Here is a 25,048-nt window from a genome sequence, read left to right on the forward strand (position 1 = left end):
TCACCTTGTTACGGTGTCATGGTTGATGTAGTCAAAGCATCCTCCCGTGATAGTGATTATATATGATCTCACGGTCAAAGGATTAGATTACTACACTTTCATAACTATCGCACTGATGAACTCGTGGTTTGATCGTGTTGCAATATTATATTAGGAATTCCCATCATATCATTCACCCAATGATATGATCTCATTGTCAAATGATGTATATGTCCATGAACGGGAAACCTCGATCATCGATTGACCATAATGAGGTAGTTCGTACATATACACACTAGGAACCCTGGTTGGTTTACATACCACACTTGTACCAATGTTTTCAATTGATATAGTTATAGCATGGCATAACATTTAGTATGAACTATTTATATATAATAATAAATTCTCTTTATTATTTATCTCTAGGGCACCATATCCAACACCAGCAGTAAGGAAAGCGGTGATATATGGGCAATGTGAACTGGTGGGAGGTGATAAAATTTCTCCAATCGACTTTTCGAGGACGAGCACCAAAACAAATCTAACTTTACATGAGCTTGGCGTCGCTTTTCCCCTTTCTATATGTGCACATCTTGGCTCGCGCAGAAACAGCTAATTCGTGTCTTCGCCCATGTTCAAGACAAAAGATACTTTAAGAAGCATGCACACCGAAATTTAGAGATGGCTGAGGCTACCAATAGAGCGAATTTTGGGCCAGTGGAGCCGAAAAAGAATGATAACCAAATACTACCCTATATTCTCCGAGACCCCTCGGTGGTAGATTCTTTCTCTCCTTGTTTGTAAATAATGCTTTAGTCAAAAACATGAATGGACCCTTTTTATATAGAAAAAAGGGGTTTACCGCCCCTGGTTCCATTAAAGCGACCAAGGTTTTCAAGGTTACAGTGCCGACATTACATCAAAACCAAACCCAACAATCTAGACATGAAAACAAAAAGGAACTAGACTACGACATGGGGCAGAGAATAAGCATCCAATAGCACAAAACACAGTCCGGTCCAACAAAGTCATCTCCAAGCGATACACAACAGCTCTCTTCTTGTCTTCTCCGGGAGCAGCAGGTTTCTATCCAGAAGAGAAGTGTGAGCATCCTTGCAAAGAAGCCTCCACCTTCTGACATTTATGATTATCCAACCATACCGCATCCAGCCTAGACCATGTTTTTCCCTAGAAACATAATTCGTTACGCAAAGTCCACAAAGACCAAATCACAGCAGAACTAAAGGTATTAAGCACTCCATTTTTATCATTGTTAATCCACCATCTGGCAACAGATAGGAAATCATACCATCCACCATCTGACATGAATGGACCATTATTTTTTATTATTTTGTTCTGCCAAACATCTCGAAATGGGTCCAGTTTCTCACACATCCAACACGAGAGCACGATACAACTCCTAGTCGTGGGTTGGATACATCCCGTTGACGGTTAGGCCACCATCAACACAGATCGTCTGGCCGGTGATGTAGGACGAACCGGGCATACAGAGAAACGCCACCAGTGATGATACTTCTTCAGGTTCTCCCACACGTCTCAGTGGAGTTCGCTGCGCCACGAGAGCCATGAGCTCCTCATTTGCCATATCCTGCAGAACAGCGCAACCAGATTGATTTAAAGAAATTTATTGCGTTTTTGTTTGTTTGGTGCAAATAAAACGAGATCGATGGGGGTTCAAAGATTGCTATCTAGTACAATGCAAGTTGCAGTATGCTGCACCTGCACACTGACTATGTTCAGGAACTGAGACCAACGGATATGACAATCAATTCCAACTTTCTGACGATGTAGATGAGTAACAGAAGTAAACACGAAATATTTCTGGAGAAAGTGCGTCTGCTTACTTCTTCTGACATTGAAGTATTGATGTACCATGGAGCAACAGAGTTGCTTCTTATGTGATCTTTCGCCCATTCGCATGCTAGGTTCTTTGCTAGTTGGTTCGTGGCACCTATAACATATTACAGAGCGATGATGATTGCTAAACGGTTTGCCAAAACAGAAGAGGGAAAGATGATGATTGATCGACACTCCCTGCCATCATCATGTTCATCTACGCCACCATGTTCATCTACAGCATCATATTGCGATATACTGCAGAGAGTGATAATATAACCAGTTAGGAGCAGAGTTTACCTTTTGTCATGCCATAGATGGAGCTACTAGCTTCCGCTACCACTCCAGAGACTGATGATATGAAGACAATGCTGCCCGCCCCGGACGCCTTGAGAAGAGGGTGTGAAAGTTGGCACAGATTGTATGCAGACTCAAGATTAGTGGCCATTAAGAAGGAGTATTCCTCAGCCGTGTATTCAAGTGTCGGCTTTCCAATACATGTGCCCGCATTGTTAACCTGCATGACAAATTGGGGTAAAAGAAGAGAGAGATATACTTCGACAGTCAGGCCATGGAGTGGACAAAACTGCATTCATTTCCCAAATAGTTTAATTTATAACTGAGTAAACACGACGGTGAAGCGAAAACTGTAAAAAAAAGTAATCAGGAATGCTATGTTATTCTTTAATAAAGAAGCCGTATGCATCTTTCGATGCAAAGGCGGGGGGTCTCATCCTCCATTTAAAAAAAATATTCTTTATCAGCCATGTTTAATCCATATATAAGAAAATCAGATTGCTCTGCAGTGACATATTTCATAGCAAAAGCATTACAGATTTTATTTAAAAAAAAAACAATGATGCTGGTGCAGTAGTAAGGATCCAAGGTTGTACTGCCTGAAAACGACCAATCACTGTCAAGTCTATGGCCCGACAATAACATGCTGATACCTCACGAATCAGTCACAAACATCACAGACTATATATGCAGTTGTCTCTTTTCATATGATGATGCACCACCAAGGCACCAATCAGACTATGTGCAATTGCATTCTCTGAACCCTGATTCGCTAAATACTACAAGCAGAGCAGTGAATCAACAACCATCAATCTACGGCCCTGTTCCACCAATATTTTCACATGAACTCGATAATAACATGATGGTTCACCAGCAATCGACCAGACTATGTGCAATTGCATCCTCTGAACCCCGATTCACTGAATACTACAAGTCTACAAGCAGCGATCATGTTCCCAAATTAAACAGCCACATACCCACGTGAACTGAACATGCAGGTAAATAGATCGAGGAGGGAGGATGAAGTGGGTGCGTTACGAGGATGTTGAGCTTGCCGGCGAAGCGGTCGGCGACGGCGCGGATCAGGCGCTCTCGCTGCTCCCGCACGGAGACGTCGCAGACGGAGCCGGTGACGCGGAATCCCTTGGCCTCCCACTCCTTCAAGCGCTCGGCCAGCTCCGCCTCCTTCCGGGAGCAGGTGTGCACGGCCGCCCCCAGCGCCGACAGCTCCTCCACCACCGCATACCTGCGCATCATCGCACAAATTCCTCACTTGGACTCCATAGAGACTGGGCACTGTAAGCAACTAGCTCAAGCGAACCCAGAAATACCCGATGCCGCGAGTGCCACCGGTGACGAGGGCCGTCTTGCCGTGAAGAGACCATCTCCCTGCACTGGCGCCAATCGCTTCTGCCGCGGCCATCCCCTTCCTAGCGCTGATTTCCCTGCTGCGCCTCTCTGCACTCCACCCCGAATGTAGGGGTACGCAATCAGATCACATATGCCCACCCACCGTAGGAGTAGTAGCTCATCAATTTTGGAATTTCATGTGTTCAGCCGTCCGCGTAGATCCTGTGCCGTATGCTTTCCTGTACGTGTTCCGTTTGCAGCATGATACACAACGGAATTTGTTTACTGAGTAACTTGTACGAAAACCGAGCGTCCCATGTTTGGACCTCCGAGAGATATCTCCCGCCAGAGTCATCCTTGTTCTATGGAAGCACGGAAACATATACGTATCCGATACGCGATGCATGAATATCATGATACATCTATTTTTCAAAACACAGATACGGAAATACGTTGGTATATACTCCGGCCATCCCACGAAAGTTATATGCGATTTGTTAAAATTTAAAATTTAAATATATGTAGAGACCAAATAGCATCTAGATACATTTAAATTTTAATAAATTTAGGACAACCTTCATAGGACGGAGGAAGTATATAAAAAATAATTATTTTCATAGGAGTAATAATAGTTCACAAATAAAAACAGACATTATTATTCTACATAAGGTGATAGAAACATGGAATGCACCGAAAAGTTGATCCTATTATTCCTCAACCGCTATAACTTCATTTCAAGGTTGTCGAAGAGTAGAATCTGTCACGCTTAGACATGTTATCATCCCCTATTTGATATCCTAAGCGTATCGCTAGGGTATCCCATGCCTATGCTACTTTTTTCTTTATTTTTAATTGGAAAGTTGGGCAATATGTATCCTATACATACCAAGCGGTGTCCGATACCGATACGCCGCAAAACTACCGTATCCATGCTTCCTGGTTGTTATTTCTGGGAAGCAGGCGTCTCTCCTCGGATCGGATGGGCAGCTTGAAGAGGACGACAAAAGAGAGGCAATGAACTTCATGATGGCAGGCGGGTCCGAGATTATGGCTTGCGAAGTTGACATATCCAGCACAGTTCCTACAAGACAGCTGCAAAAGGCAACCTCCCCAGTGACATCATGAACTGATGTGGCGATGGGAAGGACAACATGACCTGAGCTCCTCGGCGGGGGCAAGTGCGTACGATTACACCGGCAAGAGGTTTGGCCTCTGGCAAGAAGCAGCCGAAGCGGGCGGCTCCGAGAACGGCGAGGAACGGCATTTGTTGAGGCGACACGATGGTGTTGCGGCAGAGAGTGAGGGGGTCAATTAATGGTTGTCATAGCACATATCGAATTTAGCTAGTTTCAAAAAGTAAGAGCATCAAAACATGGTGTAGCTATTTGGTAAAGATTTTATTGCTTCTTGTTACCATCGCTTAATTGTACCTTCAAGTTATTCTTGACCCAAAGCCAAGTGTGACCATAATGATTTTGATATTGAGTTGCGGACAAAGCAATAGTAATTTCATCCTAGGATGTGATTGATGTTGCTTGTGCATGAGTTTAAGTCTTATCATAGTGGAAAGTATCATAGGTAGTATGATGCATGATATATTGCTAAAAATGATGTGGGAATCGATGAGTGCAATTATGACGCATATTTAAGCATGCAAAATATTCAAATTGTCGCTCATCTCATGCTCTATCTCGATACAACTATACCTATTATGCATGATCACCAGTTCACATTCATTTCCATACGAGCTTTTGCATAAGTATTAGTTTTATTAGGATTTTATTACTTTTTTATCTTTAACATGTGTGTAGGTATCATGGACAATTCAAGGCAAAAGGGATGAAACAGAGGGCAATATTTAGGAGCTGCATGCACCCGACTTGTGTAGGGGTTCGTACCAGAAAACAAATAAAAAAATTAACTAGGGTACTCTGAATGCCATGATCTATCTAAGAGTAATGCTAGCTGGTTTCGGTGACGTACCCTTGTAGACCGAAATCGGTTAACGTCCCGCTAGAATGTGGTTGATGTAGTCATACTTGTCACCGACCCCGGGGTCGAGTAGAAGTCCTTTCCCACGATGTCGAGCACCGCAAGTGGAAGAACCTCGTAGTTTCGCACACGCACGATAGTCAACGACGCTCCCGGCTCTGATCTAGCGAAGTTGCGAAAGTAGATCTTCTGGATCCAGATCCTAGCAGCGCTCCCGCGTACTAGGTGTGGTTGTCTCCTTCCATGTGCAGTTCTTCGGAAAACTGCACGGAGAAGAAAACTAGAGAGAGAGAGAGAGAGAGATAATTCTCTAATTTATTGGCCATATTTTTCCCTCCACCTGGCCACTATATATAGGGGGCAAGGGGCGACTAGGGCTCTTGGCAAGGCAAAGTTGGAAAACTAGGGAGGAAGAAGGTGGAGGTGCGGCTAGCCGGCCCCACACTACTAGGAGAAGGCTTATAGCCGCAGGGTTACCACCGGTGCGCCAAACTAGGCATGCGCCAGTGCTAAATACCGCTGGCGCACGTGTTTCCCTGATCTCCGGTGAAACCGGACTACCGCCGATGCACATCCAAGCTAGCGTGCTGGTGATAATTGCATGAGAGGAGGAGGATGAGGAGGTTGTTGGGTGCAGGAGGAGGAGGAGGCCGTGGGAGACGAAGAGAACATGAAGAGACGAGGAGAAAAGGAGGATCAGGAAGGAGAAGACGAGAAGGGAGAAGGTGAAGATGAAGATGAGGAGGAAGGTAGAAAGTGAGAAAGGATAAGAGGCTGCTGGCTAGTTTCCAACTTATTGGAAGGTTACCGTCGACGCACTAATATGGTGGTTGATACGTCTCAAATGTATCTATAATTTCTTATGTTCCATGCTACTTTATTGATGATACTCACATGTTTTATACACATTATATGTCATTATTATGCATTTTCCGGCACTAACCTATTGACGAGATGCCGAAGAGCCGCTTGCTTGTTTTCCGTTGTTTTTGGTTTCGGAAATCCTAGTAAGGAAATATTCTCGAATTGGACGAAATCAGCGCCCGGGGGCCTATTTTTACACGAAGCTTCCGGAAGACCGAAGGAGTCACGAAGTGGGGCCACGGGCGCCGCCACACTAGGGCGGCGCGGCCTAGAGGGGGCCCGCGCGGCCCTAGCGTGTGGGGCCCCCGTGACGCCTCCCGACCTGCCCTTCCGCCTACTTAAAGCCTTCGTCGCGAAACCCCCGAGCACCGAGAGCCACGATACGGAAAACCTTCCAGCAGACGCCGCCGCCGCCAATCCCATCTCGGGGATTCAGGGAGATCGTCTCCGGCACCCCGCCGAGAGGGGAATCATCTCCCGGAGGTCTCTTCATCGCCATGATCGCCTCCGGATCGATGTGTGAGTAGTCCACCCCTGGACTATGGGTCCATAGCAGTAGCTAGATGGTTGTCTTCTCCTCATTGTGCTATCATGTTAGATCTTGTGAGCTGCCTATCATGATCAAGATCATCTATCTGTAATGCTACATGTTGTGTTTGTTGGGATCCGATGAATATTGAATACTATGTCAAGTTCATTATCAATCTATCATATATGTTATTTATGTTCTTGCATGCTCTCCGTTGCTAGTAGAGGCTCTGGCCAAGTTGATACTTGTGATTCCAAGAGGGGGTATTTATGCTCGATAGTGGGTTCATGCCTCCATTAAATCTGGGACAGTGACAGAAAGTTCTAAGGTTGTGGATGTGCTGTTGCCATTAGGGATAAAACATCGATGCTATGTCTAAGGATATTTGTGTTGATTACATTACGCACCATACTTAATGCAATTGTATGTTGTTTGCAACTTAATACTGGAGGGGGTTCGGATGATAACCTGAAGGTGGACTTTTTAGGCATAGATGCATGCTGGATAGCGGTCTATGTACTTTGTCGTAATGCCCTGATTAAATCTCATAGTACTCATCATGATATATGTATGTGCATTGTTATGCCTTCTTTATTTGTCAATTGCCCAACTGTAATTTGTTCACCCAACATCTGTTTATCTTATGGAGAGACACCACTAGTGAACTGTGGACCCCGGTCCTATTCTTTACATCTGAAATACAATCTACTGCAATTGTTCTTTACTGTTCATCGCAAACAATCATCATCATCCACACTATACATCTAATCCTTTGTTTACAGCAAGCTGGTGAGATTGACAACCTCACTGTTACGTTGGGGCAAAGTACTTTGATTGTGTTGTGCAGGTTCCACGTTGGCGCCGGAATCCCTGGTGTTGCGCCGCACTACACTCCGCCACCAACAACCTTCAACGTGCTTCTTGGCTCCTACTGGTTCGATAAACCTTGGTTTCTTACTGAGGGAAACTTGCTGCTGTGCGCATCACACCTTCCTCTTGGGGTTCCCAACGGACGTGTTAACTACACGCATCAAGCAAATTTCTGGCGCCGTTGCCGGGGAGATCAAGACACGCTGCAAGGGGAGTCTCCCACATCCAATCTCTTTACTTTGTTTTTGTCTTGCTTTACTTACTTTATTTACTGCTTTGTTTGCTCTTATATCAAAAACACAAAAAAAATTAGTTGCTAGCTTTACTTTATTTACTGTCTTGTTCTCCATATAAAAAACACAAAAAATTAGTTACTTGCATTTACTTTGCTTTATTTACTACTGCTAAAAATGAGTAATCCGGAAGTTGAAGTTCGTTCCTTTAAGCAACAAGGGGGAGAAAGTTTTAAAGATGCTTGGTATAGAATTAGCGATGCTCATCATAGGTGCATTAAGAAACACTCCATTATTATACTACTTAGGAACTTTTATGTTGGTATCTCTAGTTGGAATAGATATGTTCTTGATACTCTGGCGGGAGGTAATTTCCTAGGCACTCCTGCTTTAGAAGCTAGTTGCATTATTGAGAGTCTAGTTGGAATACCACCTCTTAATGAAGCTAAAATTGAAATCTCTCTTGAAGATGTTATGAAAAAGTTGGAGGGCATAGAGAAAGATCTTCCAAGTATTTAGACTAAATAGGGAATATTACTTAATAGCACTGATAAACTTGATAAATCTCTAGGTGGAATTAATGAGAGAATTGCTGTTTTAGAAACTTGTGCTACTCATGATAATCGAACCCATAGGATTAGTGAACTTGAAGAAGCTATGAGAACCTTGGGTTCAACTTTTTCTTCTCTTAAGTTTAAGGAGAAAGCTTATGTGGGTAAGGAGCAAAAATTCATGTATGCCTCTAAAGTGCCTAAGCCAAAAAGCTATTATAGGCCTAAAATTGACAAAGCCCTTAGCACCACTACGGATGGGGGGGCATTTAAGATACCTATTGATGTTGATGCTTCGTCTCTTGACAATACTTGATATACACTTTCTGCGCCTAGCTGAAAGGCGCTAAAAAAAGGGCTTATGGGAGACAACCCATTATTTTACTTTTGCACTATATTTTATATTTGAGTCTTGGAAGTTGTTATTACTGTAGCAACCTCGCCTTATCTTTATTTTGTTGCATTGTTGTGCCAAGTAAAGTCTTTGATAGTAAAGTCAATACTAGATTTGGATTACTGCGCAGGAACAGATTTCTTGCTGTCACGAATTTGAGCGAGTAGTCTCGTAGAAAATTTATAAAAATCTGCCAATTTACGTGCGTGATCCTTAGATATGTACGCAACTTTCATTCAATTTGGGCATTTTTATCTGAGCAAGTCTGGTGCCTCTTAAAAATTCGTCTTTACGGACTATACTGTTTTGACAGATTCTGCATTTTATTTCGCATTGCCTGTTTTGCTATGTTTGATGGATTTCTTTGTTCTATTAACTTTCAGTAGCTTTGAGCAATGTCCAGAAGTGTTAAGAATGATTATGTCACCTCTGAATATATGAATTATGCAATCGACCCTCTAATGAGTTTGTTTTGAGTTTGGTGTGGAGGAAGTTTTCAAGGGTCAAGAGAGGAGGATGATACAATATGATCAAGAAGAGTGAAAAGTCTAAGCTTGGGGATGCCCCCGTGGTTCATCCTCGCATATTTTAAGAAGACTCAAGCGTCTAAGCTTGGGGATGCCCAAGGCATCCCTTCTTCATCGACAACTTATCGGGTTCCTCTAGTGAAACTATATTTTTATTCCGTCACATCTTATGTGCTTTACTTGGAGCGTCCGTTTGTTTTTGTTTTTGTTTTTGTTTGAATAAATTCGGATCCTAGCATTCTTTGTTTGGGAGAGAGACACGCTCCGCTGTTTCGTATGAACACATATGTTCTTAGCTTTATCTTTAATGTTCATTGCGAAAGTTGAACTACTTCATTCATTGTTATATGGTTGGAAACGGAAAATGCCGCATGTGGTAAATGATATAATGTCTTGAATAATGTGATACTTGGCAATTTTTGTGCTCATATAGATCATGTTTAAGCTCTTGCATCATGTACCTTGTACCTATTAATGAAGAACTACATAGAGCTTGTTAAAATTTGGTTTGCATGATTGATCTCTAGAGTCTAGATATTTTCTGGTTGAGGTGTTTGAACAACAAGGAGACAATGTAAAGTCTTATAATAGTTACAATATGTTCATATGTGAGTCTTGCTGCACCGTTTTATACTTGAGTTTGCTTCAAACAACCTTGCTAGTCGAGCCTTGTATTGAGAGGAATTCTTCTCTCGTGCATCCAAATCCTTGAGCCAATAACCATGCCATTTGTGTCCACCATACCTACCTACTACATGGTATTTCTCCCCCATTCCAAAGTAAATTACTTGAGTGCTACCTTTAAAATTTCTATCCTTTGTCTTTGCAATATATAGCTCATGGGAAAAATAGCTTAAAAACTATTGTGGTGAAGAATATGCACTTATGTGTCTTATTTCTTAATAAGTTGCTTGTTGAGCGGTAACCATGTTTCTGGGGACGCCATCAACTCTTTTACCTTTGTTGAATATCATGTGAGTTGCTATGCATGTTCGTCTTGTCTGAAGTAAGGGCGATTTTCATGATCATATGGTTTGAGTATGCATACTGTTAGAGAAGAACATTGGGCCGCTAACTAAAGCCATGATTCATGGTGGAAGTTTCAGTTTGGACAATTAATCCTCAATCTCTTATGAGAATATTAAATGTTGTTGAATGCTTATGCATTAAAGACGAGTCCATTATCTGTTGTCTATGTTGTCCCGGTATGGATGTCTAAGTTGAGAATAATCAAAAGTGAGAAATCCAATGCGAGCTTTCTCCTTAGACCTTTGTACAGGCGGCATAGAGGTACCCCTTTGTGACACTTGGTTGAAACATATGATATGCAATGATAATCCATGTTAATCCAAGCTAATTAGGACAAGGTGCGAGCACTATTGGTATACTATGCATGAGGCTTGCAACTTATAGGATATCTTATACATAACACATATGCTTTATTACTACCGTTGACAAAATTGTTTCTTGTTTTCAAAATGAAAAGCTCTAGCACAAAAATAGTAATCCATGCTTCCTCTCGCGAAGGGCCATTCTTCTACTTTATTGTTGAGTCAGTTTACCCATTCTTTCTATCTTAGAAGCAAACACTTGTATCAACTATGTGCATTGATTCTTACATGTTTACCTATTGCACTTGTTATATTACTTTGTGTTGACAATTATCCATGAGATATATATGTTGAAGTTGAAAGCAACCGCTTAAACTTATATCTTCCTTTGTGTTGCTTCAATACCTTTACTTTGAATTTATTGCTTTATGAGTAACTCTTATGCAAGTCTTATTGATGCTTGTCTTGAAAGTATTATTCATGAAAAGTCTTTGCTATATGATTCATTTGTTTACTCATTATCTTCATCATTGCTTCGAATCGCTGCATTCATCTCATATGCTTTACAATAGTATGATCAAGATTATGATAGCATGTCACTTCGTAAATTATCTTTGTTATCGTTTACCTACTCGAGGGCGAGTAGGAACTAAGCTTGGGGATGCTTGATACGTCTCAAACGTATCTATAATTTCTTATGTTCCATGCTACTTTATTGATGATACTCACATGTTTTATACACATTATATGTCATTATTATGCATTTTCCAACACTAACCTATTGACGAGATGCCGAAGAGCCAGCTTGTTGTTTTCTCGCTGTTTTTGGTTTCGTAAATCCTAGTAAGAAAATATTCTCGGAATTGGACGAAATCAACGCCCGAGGGCCTATTTTTACACGAAGCTTCCGGAAGACCGAAGGAGTCACGAAGTGGGGCCACGGGCGCCGCCACACTAGGGCGGCGCGGCCTAGAGGGGGCCCGCGCGGCCCTACCATGTGGGGCCCCCGTGACGCCTCCTGACCTGCCCTTCCGCCTACTTAAAGCCTTCGTCGCGAAACCCCTAGTACCGAGAGCCACGATACGGAAAACCTTCCAGAGACGCCGTCACCGCCAATCCCAACTCGGGGGATTCAGGAGATCGCCTCCGGCACCCTGCCGGAGAGGGGAATCATCTCCCGGAGGTCTCTTCATCGCCATGATCGCCTCCGGATCGATGTGTGAGTAGTCCACCCCTGGACTATGGGTCCATAGCAGTAGCTAGATGGTTGTCTTCTCCTCATTGTGCTATCATGTTAGATCTTGTGAGCTGCCTATCATGATCAAGATCATCTATCTGTAATGCTACATGTTGTGTTTGTTGGGATCCGATGAATATTGAATACTATGTCAAGTTCATTATCAATCTATCATATATTTTATTTATGTTCTTGCATGCTCTCCGTTGCTAGTAGAGGCTCGGCCAAGTTGATACTTGTGATTCCAAGAGGGGGTATTTATGCTCGATAGTGGGTTCATGCCTCCATTAAATCTGGGACGATGATGAGAAAGTTCTAAGGTTGTGGATGTGCTTGTTGCCATTAGGGATAAAACATCGATGCTATGTCTAAGGATATTTGTGTTGATTACATTACGCACCATACTTAATGCAATTGTCTGTTGTTTGCAACTTAATACCGGAGGGGGTTCGGATGATAACCTGAAGGTGGACTTTTTAGGCATAGATGCATGCTAGATAGCGGTCTATGTACTTTGTCGTAATGCCCTGATTAAATCTCATAGTACTCATTATGATATATGTATGTGCATTGTTATGCCTTCTTTATTTTTCAATTGCCCAACTGTAATTTGTTCACCCAACATCTGTTTATCTTATGGAGAGACACCACTAGTGAACTGTGGACCCCGGTCCTATTCTTTACATCTGAAATACAATCTATCGCAATTGTTCTTTATCGTTCATCGCAAACAATCATCATCATCCACACTATACATCTAATCCTTTGTTTACGAGCAAGCCGGTGAGATTGACAACCTCACTCGTTACGTTGGGGCAAAGTACTTTGATTGTGTTGTGCAGGTTCCACATTGGCGCCGGAATCCCGGTGTTGCGCCGCACTACACTCCGCCACCAACAACCTTCAACGTGCTTCTTGGCTCCTACTGGTTCGATAAACCTTGGTTTCTTACTGAGGGAAACTTGCTGCTGTGCGCATCACACCTTCCTCTTGGGGTTCCCAACGGACGTGTTAACTACACGCATCAGTGGTGCGCCGGCGATAAGTTTTTTTTTAAAAAAAATCAGTGAACTCTAAAACCTCTGAAAACTCATATTTCCTTTTTGATTTTGAGGAATCTAAAAAATCGGCAAATGGACGTAGGCCGTTGAAGTCGGATGTAACTTTATCTATAGATATATTTTGATACGGGGTGGCTTTTGGACACCTCCTCCACAAAACCGACAAGCCCTCCTCGTGGCTCAATGACACGAGCTCGGGCCAAAGCCATACACCAAGAGGTCAATTCGCTCCTTTCCACGTATACATTTGATACCACATTGGATGGCATGCTACTTCATGCGAATACCTTGTGCTCAATCAGGTACATCGAACAAGATACAAGCCGCGAGGACCGAGCCAATGGAGAAAGAGAAGAAGAAGATGCAACAGTGCTCCAGCCGGTACTTCTGCCCCCCATGACCGGAACTACCGCCCAGATGCCTCCCAGGACTGAAGGAAACGTTGAAGAAGCACAATTGCTCCCACCGGAACTTCCGCCCGACACAACAAGAACTTCCGCCCAGAGTCTATCCAAGACTGAAGATGCTCGAGCTGCAGGAGCTGCGGCTGGAACTTCCGCCCGCAACGACCGGTACTTCCGCCTGCAGGTACTACCGCCCAAGTTCCGCCCCAGTTCCGAAAATGCGCCAAAACGCCCCGGGACATTACTGCAAGCAAGGAGGTCGTTTTCGGAACTAGTCCGGAAGTTGGCCGGAACTACCGCCCCGACCGGAACTATCGCCCCCTAGGACCGGTACTTCCGCTCCGACCGGAACTTCCGCCCCATAGGTCGGAACTTCCGTTGTACGCGTTTCAGCATGAAACTGCCTGTTTTCAGCTTTGACGTACCCCTTCGACCCTCCTACTATAAATAGCCTTGTTGGCTTAGATCTAGGGTTAGACTTGTTTTGAGATTAGACATGAGATTTGCTCATCCCTATGGGAAACCCCTCTAGATCTGAATCTATGGAGTGTATCACGAATCTTCTGAAGAATTGGTCTCTTCCATTCTAGGAATTCTAGTGTTTGTGGATCTTTTGCTTCTTGGAATTCTATCTATTTGCACTCTTTTCCTATTTGGAACTCTACCAATTGTTTACCAATCTTTTGTGAGGGATTCTACTCCTTGTGGGTCTTTTCCTTGCAATTCTATTGGGTTGGTGTATCGAGCCAACGAAGAACAACCGATTGTGTGTGTGTGTTGCGTTTGTATCTCCGATCCCCTCCGCTTTCCACCCGTGTTCTTCGTGTTCCTCACCCCCATCCCCAAATCCGTGAAGATCGGTCCTCCCGTAGGGTTCAACCCTTATCACATTTTCATCGAGATCGTATGCAAAATCCGGAGACATTTTACCAAAAAATGGCGCCATTATGCAAAATCTATCGAAATTCATGTTTCTTTTTTTTCTTACAACTAGATTACATGATATATGTACATCTCGAAGGATTTTAAATTTTGATATTTCTATCATTTTCTTTTATTTTTTTTAAAACGAAAAAAGGCGATCCACGGGGGGGTGGTGGGGGGGTGTGTGCGCCGGTGGTAATCAATATACCCCTGGTCCACCACAGGCAGTCCTGGGGTTTGGGTGACCCTTACCCTGGCACGCTAAAGTTTTGTCCACTGGTGGTATTTAAGAAGTACTGTTGCACCAATATTAGGTGCTCTCACGGTAATATTGCACCGGTGGACTAATTTATTGGTGTCAGCGGCAACTCGGGGCCTATAAGCTTTTTCCTTGTAGTGTAGTGTGGATTTTCTCTTGTATTTAATTGTACCTTTGTATTTGATTCATATTATTGAGATCATGTTTATCCCCTTCATATGTGAGTAGTTCCGTTGTTCCTGGGGAGAAATGGAGAAACCCTAACAAAATTATGATGTGAAATAAATATGATCTATAATTTCAGGTCATGAGCATGTACTCCCTCTGTCCCACAAAACATGTCAAAGGTTTGCTAAAAATTAGATGTACTGTTTCGTGGGATGGAGGGAGTATTAGTTTTCTCTCTAGATATTATGTGAAGTGCACCATGTAATATTTTCCTATAGGACTAGAGAGGAAAATACTGTTGGTTACGTGGTAGTATGTAGGATGCTAAGTGACATAACGTGTTGGCGTGCTATTCATGTGGGTAACGGGGATTAGAAGGGTTTCACTAAGCTCATATCAATATCCATGGGGAAACTCTTAACTGTGAGGAATCAGAGTGGCTTGCTTACGATCATTGCAATGGTTATTCTAGATGAAATATTAGATATCTTGTATGTGATCATCTTATTATGGAGATCTTCCCATACATGCTTATGAAAGACGATATCGATTCATCGTAATCATAAAATGGTGCTAATGTTGTGGTGGATCCTACCCTCTCGAGAACTCCTTTACCATATCGCAACTCCCACAACCAGAGTTGCATGCTCTAGTTTACTTTCATCATTTACTTTGTTCTTAGTTAATTTAAACCTCTCCCAATTACCGTTATCCTAGCAACCTATAGAGTAGGCTATTTTCATAAACCATTTTGGGTGCAAACGTGGCAACACTAATAACATGGTTGTGGTGTTGTGTTATCTTCATTTGTAAAGATTCCAAGGGACGAACTTTATAAATGATATTTGCTGCTATAAATACTGTAACAACCCTATTGTTGGTGCAGAAACCGAGACATGAGAAGTATCATAGGTAGTCAAAGTATGATGTGAAAGTCTCATATGTAATCAATTATGATACGGAAGTATCATTGGTAGGCTCGCTTGAATTGATCACACTTTCCAATATATGCAACCTAACATTTCTCTATGTCATAAATTGATCTCACTGTGTATCAATATTGATCAGCTTGTGATGCGAACAAAAATAAATATGATGTGAAAGTATCTGTGGATGTTGTATGCTTATGAAAAAGTCTCAGTGCAAACGGGTGGAACCAGAAAAATTGTTACTCATGACTCATCACACCTACTATAAGGAAAGGGAGAAAAGTCTATAAACTTCTCCAGAAAAGGCCTCATCAGTGACGCTTTTTGCACCGTTGCCGGAAAGTCCTTCACATAGTATACAAGATCGGGGCAACGAGTCCTTTATCCGTTGCCATAGGGGGTTTCGACCTGTGTCCTTAACGTTGCTCTTTACTAGTGGGAACACCTTTCCGACAATTATCGATAGCTAACCCTTGGTAACCTTAATAAATCCCTCGTATATCACAAAGATCTTCACCTTTTGAACCTTCTGTATTATGTACGTGAACACCTCGTATTACGCTGTGATACTTTACACATCCCGAGTTGAAATTGTTATGTTATCCTCATGAGTGCGCATGTGTACTCTTTTAGCAACTTCTAGTTTTGGCATAACCGGAACTACCACATACTTTCTGATGTACTCAAAAATCACCCTTATTGTTACTGAGTCACGAACTAACCTTTGATGATCCCATAGCTAACATTCCGTATCCATGGCTAAGTTATTCTCATGGTCTTACAAAACTAGTAAACGGTAATACTTGTCACGAGAAAATACCGATAACATATTGACAATGTGTGTCACGGTATATCAGCAGTCTCAATTTCGTTGAGACCGTCAACTAGTTTTCTTCATCCAAAGAAGAATTATGCTTCTTTGCTAGCTTAATGTTAATGGATTTGTGTATGCAAGAGTCAAGACCTAAGTTAGTTTTCTGTATGTTTACCCTTCTGCAACGTTATTTGTAATGTTATTTATCATGTGCCTTTTGGGTGGTGGGGGGATGCACTTTCATGAAATACCTCTAATAATAATTGTGTTAACTCAGCCACCATGCAGAATTATTATTACCGTTTTCTGAGCCACTAAATAAAAAATGTTTTAAATATCACCATTTTCAGAAAAGGTTTTGAAAAGTGTCTTTACAAATAGTATTTTCAAAGGCAGTAAGTAGTACATAGTGCCACTGCAACTGACATTCTGAGAGGCACTTAGTTAAAGATGACCCTAAAAACCATTTTCAGGGACACTTGTAAAATTGTACTACCTCTGTCCCATTTTAATTGACGCCCCTATGTACCTGCTCGCTTCCTGCATGACACAACACCCCGCGTCGATTAAAGAGGAACGGAGGGAGTACCAAGGAAGTGCCCCTGAGAATCAAAGGTGGCATACTATACTCCATCTGATCCACATTAAGTGACGGTGGTTTAGTTCAAATTTGGACAAATCCGATCTAAACTTACGACACATATTATAGATAGAGAATGGTATATACAACCTTGAAAGAATCAGTGTCTACGTTTCTTAGCAAAATCTACACACAATAATACTATGCCGATGCTAGTATTAATGTTTTTATTATAGACGCATCACAACAGAAATAATGGTCGAATTACTCCTCCCAGATTCTACCGGATACAGCATTTCGCTCAAAATAGAAACCTCTCGATGCCTATCAGATCACATCCCCCAATGTAGGGGTTTGCGATCAGATCACGCCCACCCACCGTAGGAGCGGTAGCTCATCTTTTCTGGAATTTCATGCGTTGGCCCGTTCGCGTGGATATCCTACGTCGTTGTTCGATCCGAGCGTCGCAAGTTTGGACTTCCGAGAGACGAGATATCTCCCGTCTCTAGCTAGCGGTCGAGTCATCCTCGTTGGGATGGGGATTGCGGATGTCACTCGTGGGATGGATCGGATGGCAGCTTGAAGAGGACGGCGAAAAGAGAGGCAAGGGAGCTTCCCGATGGCTCCACGCGTCGTGGGCATTATTGCCGGGCGCCGAAGCAAAGCCGCATCCTCCGGCGGCCGCCGCTAACTGCTCTGCCACGACGGGGTTCGATCACGAGCCACACCGACCGATTTTGATGCTGCCGAGTGAACAAGAAACTGAAGCTCATCCTGTCAAGTCGTAACATGCACGACACGGCGCGCTGCTCACCGGCCGCCTCACCCACCCGTAGTGTGTGCGCCGCTCGTTTGCCCAGCCCCAGTTTTTATCGCAGGATCTGGTAAAGAAGATATGAAAAACAATGCCACGTCCCGCCCGCGGCCCGTCCCAGCCTAATACCGACGGGCCAGCGCGCGGCGTCGAAGGACAAAAACGACTCGAGGGCGCCGTCGGAATCCCCTTCCTTCCTCACAAAGCCGAGACCGCCCTGCCGGAGAACACAGATACGCGCGCCCATGATACTACACAAACTAGCAACATCAGCGTAGACATTAGGCACAGGCGCCTAGCGTAACGCACCAGGCGCGGGCGCACAAATTCGTCTTCCTCCGATCTCCGACAAATTATTCCTCCGTCTCTCCGAGGCAGAGGCCCGCCCAAAAGGTGCGCCTCCGCCACGCGCAATCTCTCTCTCATAATTTCTCTCCGTCGGGACCTCGCCGTGCGTTCCGCCAGATCCCCGCAATCGAAACCGTCGCGGGAGAAAAAGGTGGTGGGCGGTGATCTCGCCACCAAGATCGGCCGATGCAGCCGCCCAAATGGAAGGTGGCCGTGGAGGGCGCCACAGGGATCGGCGGCGGCGGTGGCGACCAGCGCCGGCGGTGCGTGGCGGCCTCGCTGTCCATGCTGATCGCGGCCACCCTGGCGTTCCTCGCCTACGTCGCCTTCTTCCCGGACGACGGCGCCGGCGGGGTCTACCGCTGGTGGAGCTGCCAGGACTGCCGCGGCGCCGCGCTGGGCGAGTTCCCGCCCGACGACGCCGCGCCGGCCGACGGGCCCACCGCCGCCGTCCGCCGCCACCACACGCCGACGACGCTCTCGCACATCGTGTTTGGCATCGGCGCCTCGGCGCGGACGTGGGACCAGCGCCGCGGCTACGCGGAGCTCTGGTGGCGGCCTCAAACCATGCGCGGCCACGTCTGGCTCGACGAGCAGCCCGTGACCCCCTGGCCGTCCGCAACCTGCCCGCCCTACCGCGTCTCCCCCGACGCGTCCCGGTTCGGGAACCGCGCCTCCGCCTCCCGCATGGCCAGGATCGTGGCCGACTCCTTCCTCGCCATCCACTCCGACCTGGCAAACGACACCGCCGCCACCCCTGAGGCGCGGTGGTTCGTGATGGGCGACGACGACACGGTCTTCTTCCCGGAGAACCTGGTGGCCACGCTCCGCAAGTACGACCACGACGAGATGTACTACGTCGGGGCGCCCTCCGAGAGCGTCGAGCAGAACGTCATGCACTCCTACGGCATGGCCTTCGGCGGCGGTGGCTTCGCGGTCAGCTACCCGGCCGCCGCCGAGCTCGCCGGGGCCATGGACGGGTGCCTCGACCGATACTCTCAGTTCTACGGCAGCGACCAGCGCGTGCAGGCATGCCTCAGCGAGCTCGGCGTACCGCTCACCCGCGAGCCAGGGTTCCACCAGGTTAGAACTTCGTATTCTTCCCATGTTCAACTTAAAGTTCCTTCTTTTTTTACTGGAAACATGGTAATCAAAAACCCATCTTTCTTTTCGAACCATTCTTGTTAAACAACGTCCAGTCCCCAAAACCTGTTCTTTTTCAGATACAAAATCTGTTATTTTGTGTGCATAAAGCAGCAATCCTCCAATGTTTCTGAAAACAGCTTGCGAACAAAGAACACTGCTTGTGCTGCGGATGCAAATTTAGCTGGGCTAGTTCGGCTCGTAGGGGCCAGGCAGCCAACGATCCTCTCCACTAGGTTTCTCTGCATCGGCCTGAATCACAACTTTCTTGACCAAACTTTTCACCGTCGTTTCGGCTAGGCTAGAGAGTGTACAGCCAAAACAGAACGCAGCAACCAAGGAAGATACTCTAGCCTTTTCTACAGATCACCACTTGCCGAAAAAACGAACAACAACTAGCCATGGAACCTTTCCTAGAGATCGCTGGATGGAAGCCGGCCGACTGACTGACGACTGTGCGGTACAAGTCGCAGGCAGGGGCAAGGGACAATGCGAAGGTACAGCGACAGCGTGGAAAGCACGGACCCAGGGCTGGTCCTTGGAGGAGCAGCGCCTGTCGCTCACCATGTGGCGCGGGTATCTAGCAGGACAAGTGTCTTCAGGACAGAGGACGACTTGACCTAGCGAACCACCACCTCACCCAAGTCGACAGCCACATAGGGGTAGCTTTTTTCTTTGCCGGGCACCACACTACACCACCACTTTGCATCCTCCTTTGCATCTATCAGCTTATCTTTTAACAAACACCTCGCATGTCTTTCCCGTGAAGCTATTTCAAAATCTAACCTAAACCTTGAATTTAGCCCCAATGAGGATGGAGCCAAAATTATGCATGTAGCTCAAAGTTTCGTCGGAAAATGACACGATGTGTTCAGCGCCACACTCGTTGCCGCCGACCTACCTTTGCTGCCGATCTTGCTTCGGCACCGGCAGGGCCGGAGCTGCTATATAAGCGTTGGGTTCAGTTCAAATGGATCTGCGGTATAAGAGTGGGATTTAGTTCAAATGAACCCATTGAAATTCAAAAATCCATAGCTAATCTAATAATCATTTTAGTTGCTTTGTAGTGAAAAAATATATAGAAACAAGTGTCTAGCCCAATAATTTAAACCCCTAGCTTCTTCGCTGGGGGCGCCAAAGATGATTGGCACTATTTTAGTTCCATTCTCATTGGTGTCGAATCCCCTAATTTCGTTAGGGGTTTAGATGAGGAACTAGTTCTGTCAAAGGGTCCGATCGACACGTTGTTGAGGGCGAAGGAAGCCAAGATTGCGGAAATGAAAAATGAGTAGAAGAAAAATGTAGGGATTAGACTTTGAAATAGTTTTGGTTGAGGGTAGATGAAAAATTAGTTTAACTGTAAAATTACCACATTTCGGGGCATTTTGATTGGCTTGCTGACATGTAGGGCCTATTTGGCTGTGCTGACATGGCTGCAAAACTGGTCACTGCAATGAGGTGGACACATGGCCTACCTGCTAGTCTGTATCTCCTCTTCTTCATCCCGATGGTCTTTTTCTTACTTCGGTGAACGCATGGGGGCATAGCTTAGGGGTGATGCCAATAGCGTGCAACCCGGCGGTGCTCGTTGTTGACCATGGAGTGGTTCTGGCACCTCACCGCGGTGAGGAAGGAGGGGGTTGGCACAACGGAGAACTCACAACGCCCGGTGACCTCCGAGGTTCGTCCATGGTAGGACTACGAGGATTTGCAGTTGCGAGATGCTAAGGCTCAAAGATGAGGAGGTCGTCGGCTTATTCGGTGGACAAAATGCTCCTCAAACAAAGAATTGGATGTGGATTGCCAGATTAGCCCGCCACGGTGACGAACTCGCCAGTGACTATTTTGACCAAGACGGGAGAAGTAGGCCTTGACGATTCAATTGTGTGTCATACAAGACCAAGTTGTCTTCCATCCACCATCACACGAACTCATGTGTTACCTCCTCGTCGAGATGGTCCTCATTAGGTTTATTGGTTTGCTGCTTCCCTGATGGCCCACTGAGACACTACATCGGTGTCGCTCGGTCCAAGGTCACGGGACAGTCACCCGCAGACGATGCTCTACAGTGGCACATCATCAGTTCTCTTCTCTAGATAGGAAATGGACGACATGGGATGAGGGTTGGTGACGACAGTGGCATAAAAGATTGGGGATTTCGGGGCCAAAGAGAGAACACGAGGAAGAAGAAGAGAGAGGGGGAAGAATATGTTAGCTTACATGTGCGCTTTGCGTCCACCTCATCACCATCTCCACGTGGCTGCCAACTCAGCCCTTACAAGCAGGCTCCACCGGTCAGAATTGCGATTAAAATGCTTTTGGACGGGTTTTCTCTAAGGGTGTGACTAGATGGTGTCATCAAATTGCATCTTATGTTACAACTTATGACTAGGACGAATCACGATACAAATTAAATGGTGTAAAACTTAACTGAGCATGAAGTAGTTCTCAGCTAGCAGAAAACTAGTAAATCTTTTTTTAATACAAATTAGGTACTGACTTGTTAAAGTAACAAAAAATGTGTCAGATTTATGTACTGTAGTTTAAACTCTACCAAAGGATCGGACTTGTTAAATAAAATACCATTGTGCACATACGTAAGACGGAGGCGAAGGAAGCCAAGTTTTGGGAAATGACAAAGGAGTAGAGGAGAAGAACCCTATCGTTGGTTAGTGGAGCCGGAGCGAAACGTGGTTGGCTACCCGTTTCATTGGTGCATATGGTCCCATGCATACACCATTCGCGGGATGGACTCGATTCGATCATCGAACACCTGGGAGGTGTACATTCGCCGTAGTTGTAGCCGTGTACTAGGTTGCATGGAGCCGCCGCGGCGCATTACGCGCACGTATCGTGGTGGTTGTGTATTCTCTGGGAGTGCGTACTACTAGGGCAGACGCCCAGAGTGCCGATGTTTGTGCGCGCACCATCGCCGGCCCCGAGCCAAAGCTGATGGCACCACCACCATTTGAGAGTCGACCACAAGTCGAAGTCGTTGATGTTGCCAAAGGCCACCGATCATCCAGCCGATGTGGTGGTCCAAGTCCAAGGCTGTCGACTTCACGAGCGCGTACAGCCAAAGCGACACGACCTCGCGCCAAGCCACGTAGTTGTACGTACCGTGACGCGCTCGCGGGCTGCGTACGCTGCGAGATAAACGTTGTCGTCACGAGGAGAATGTGTCCCGTGCTTGACGTGCCACGGATCAACACTCACCAGGTGTGCAGGATTAACTTTTCTTCCGCGGGTGAGCGAGCGACCACTTTCCGTTTTACCTTTTCCGAACCGTGTGCGGCCGCTGACACATGTGCGCTCCCAGACCCAGATCCAGCCAACCGATGCTGCTTTCTCCGGCTGCGCGTTCGGTTAATATGGTTAGTTCGGTTCGGTAAATACGATTTTTCGGTTAATACGATTTTTATACTTCGGTAAATACGGTTTCGTATAAAAATACGATTAGGTTTCGGTAATAACCATATAAATTCGGTTCGGTTTCGGTAATAACCAAATTAACCAAAATTGACGCGAATTTTTAAATAACATCTAATTTTATAGACATATATTTTGTTTCTATATTAATTAAGACCAAACCCATCGTGTTATAGAAGAAAGAAATGATAAATAATAAAATGCGTTCAAAATAAAAAAATTGATGCAATATTAGAGACTTGAACTCACGACTCTTCACAAATATATGTGTATTTGCACGTACGTACCACCAGGCTGGACTAGCTTTCTTATTCATGCTAAACATATAGAGAAGGTTAACGTGAATTTGGGATGGCCTAAAAAGCAAAATTCTCTGCTGCGTTGGACTGTTCGGTTTTCTTCGGTTAACCAATGGTTTTTCGGTTTTTAACTGAATTAACTGAAGTGTATATGGTTAGCACTTTTGCTAACTGAAACCTAACCATAAAACCATAAAAACTGGAATTTGGTTACGGTTAGGTTTTTTTCGGTTCGGTTTTCAGTTTCGGTTCGGTTTTGTGCAGTCGGACTGCTTTCATCGCGTGTCGCACCCCGTTCCGCTTTTTGTCCCAAGCCTTTTTCTATCAACCTCCACCTGGCAACAGCGCGAATCTTTCGGCTTCCGTTTCAAACACAGGGTAGAAACTGTAAAATATTATCAAATGGGCATACTCTTTGTGTTCTCTTTAAATAAACATAGTATGTTCTGCAAGGTAACATGGATGAAATTATTGTTTGACACGCACGATCGGTTGGTGCAGGTGGACATCCGGGGCGACGCGTACGGGATGCTGGCGGCCCACCCAGTGGCCCCACTGGTCTCGCTCCACCACCTCGACCACATCGAGCCCATCAGCCCGGCGGGCCGAACCCCGCTGGACGCGGTCCGGCCGCTGGTGCGCGCGTCAGGGTTCGACTCGGCCCGGCTCCTCCAGCAGGCCTTCGGGTACCAGCGCGGGCCGGGCTACGTCTGGTCCGTGTCCGTGGCCTGGGGCTACACGGTGCAGCTCTACCCGTGGGCCGTGGCCCCGCACGAGCTGGAGGTGCCGCTGCAGACGTTCAAGACCTGGCGGAGCTGGGCCAACGGGCCCTTCGTGTTCAACACGCGGCCCCTGATGGGCACCGAGAGCCCCTGCTGGCGGCCCGCCATGTTCTTCCTCAGCCGCGTCCGGAACGGGACCGCCGGCGGCACCGTGAGCGAGTACGTGAGGCGGCGCGCCGGGAAGGCTGAGAAGGAGTGCGACAAGGCCAGCTTCCGCGCCGCGTCCACGGTTCATACTGTCAAGGTGTTCGCCCCCAAGATGAGCCAGAACGAGTGGAGACGGGTAAGTACCAAGGCCAAGGGCACCTCTTCTACGTGCTATACAATACACATCCATGTTAATTGACATAGCATTTGCTGTACCATGCTTCAGGCGCCACGGCGGCATTGCTGCAAGACGAAGAGGACCAGCTGGGGCTCCGTGCTGGAGGTGCGGATACGGTATTGCAGCCGAGGAGAGCTCACCACGCCGTGATTAAGCTCTGCCTCTTGTCCTTCGCTACCGCCGCAGGCAGCAGGATGCTACTATTGATGATAATAATGGGAATGGCAAAGGAGAATAATGCTCTCCGAGCTCACAGGGACATACAGTAACTTAGTTTCTGGCCACAAACCAGCAAGCACAAACTCTACTTTCCTGCTGGCGCTGGACACAAGATCGACACATGTATACATACAACAAAAGGAGGTGCGCGTTGTTTTGGCCCGGCCGTACGAACTCGTGTGCTATCTTTGTACAGACCTAGCTCTTCTGGTTAATTAGATGGAGGCGATTCGTCGATTATGACTTGTAAAGGAGTGTAAGCTGTAGCAATGTATAGGATCTGACCGTGTTCTTTGTGTTGCCTCTCTTTCCTGATAGTCATGTGATTCGACCATAGAAAAATGGCTAATCGAAAAGAATGGGAAAAGGGCTTGAAAGAAAAGGCAGAACAAAGTACTCCCTCTTGTCAAAAGTTTAATGTATTTAGATGCTTTTTAGTGTCTAAATGCATTAAAATTTTGACAAAGGTAAGACAATCTTAATGGGGACGGAGGGAGTATGTAATTTTTGTGCTCCAATGCTTCAATTTCCTAAACTTG

The 25,048-nt window shown here is 45.6% G+C and overlaps 2 protein-coding genes across 3 annotated transcripts; one reads left to right on the top strand and one right to left on the bottom strand.

Moving 5' to 3' along the window:
* Positions 1-1,285: 1,285 nt before the first annotated feature.
* On the bottom strand, positions 1,286-3,591 carry LOC124702073 (tropinone reductase homolog At5g06060-like). 2 transcript variants are annotated; one of them, XM_047234172.1, is made up of 5 exons: positions 3,465-3,591; positions 3,172-3,379; positions 2,137-2,353; positions 1,845-1,951; positions 1,286-1,588 (listed from the first exon to the last, which is right to left on the bottom strand). In XM_047234172.1, exons 1-5 carry the CDS (start codon positions 3,554-3,556, stop codon positions 1,400-1,402), a joined length of 813 nt encoding a protein of 270 aa, XP_047090128.1. In that variant the 5' UTR covers positions 3,557-3,591; the 3' UTR covers positions 1,286-1,399. The 2 variants fall into 2 exon arrangements, with proteins under 2 accessions (XP_047090128.1, XP_047090129.1); XM_047234173.1 differs by having other exon boundaries at positions 1,420-1,588; positions 1,873-1,951.
* A 14,578-nt stretch (positions 3,592-18,169) lies between these two features.
* On the top strand, positions 18,170-24,549 carry LOC124697906. Its single transcript, XM_047230431.1, has 3 exons — positions 18,170-19,395; positions 23,685-24,248; positions 24,339-24,549. The coding sequence occupies exons 1-3, from the start codon at positions 18,499-18,501 to the stop codon at positions 24,438-24,440; spliced, it is 1,563 nt and encodes a 520-aa protein (XP_047086387.1). The 5' UTR covers positions 18,170-18,498; the 3' UTR covers positions 24,441-24,549.
* The last annotated feature ends 499 nt before the right edge of the window (positions 24,550-25,048 follow it).

The sequence above is a fragment of the Lolium rigidum genome, chromosome 3 (assembly GCF_022539505.1).
Source record: "Lolium rigidum isolate FL_2022 chromosome 3, APGP_CSIRO_Lrig_0.1, whole genome shotgun sequence".
In the NCBI taxonomy this organism is placed as follows: domain Eukaryota; kingdom Viridiplantae; phylum Streptophyta; class Magnoliopsida; order Poales; family Poaceae; genus Lolium; species Lolium rigidum.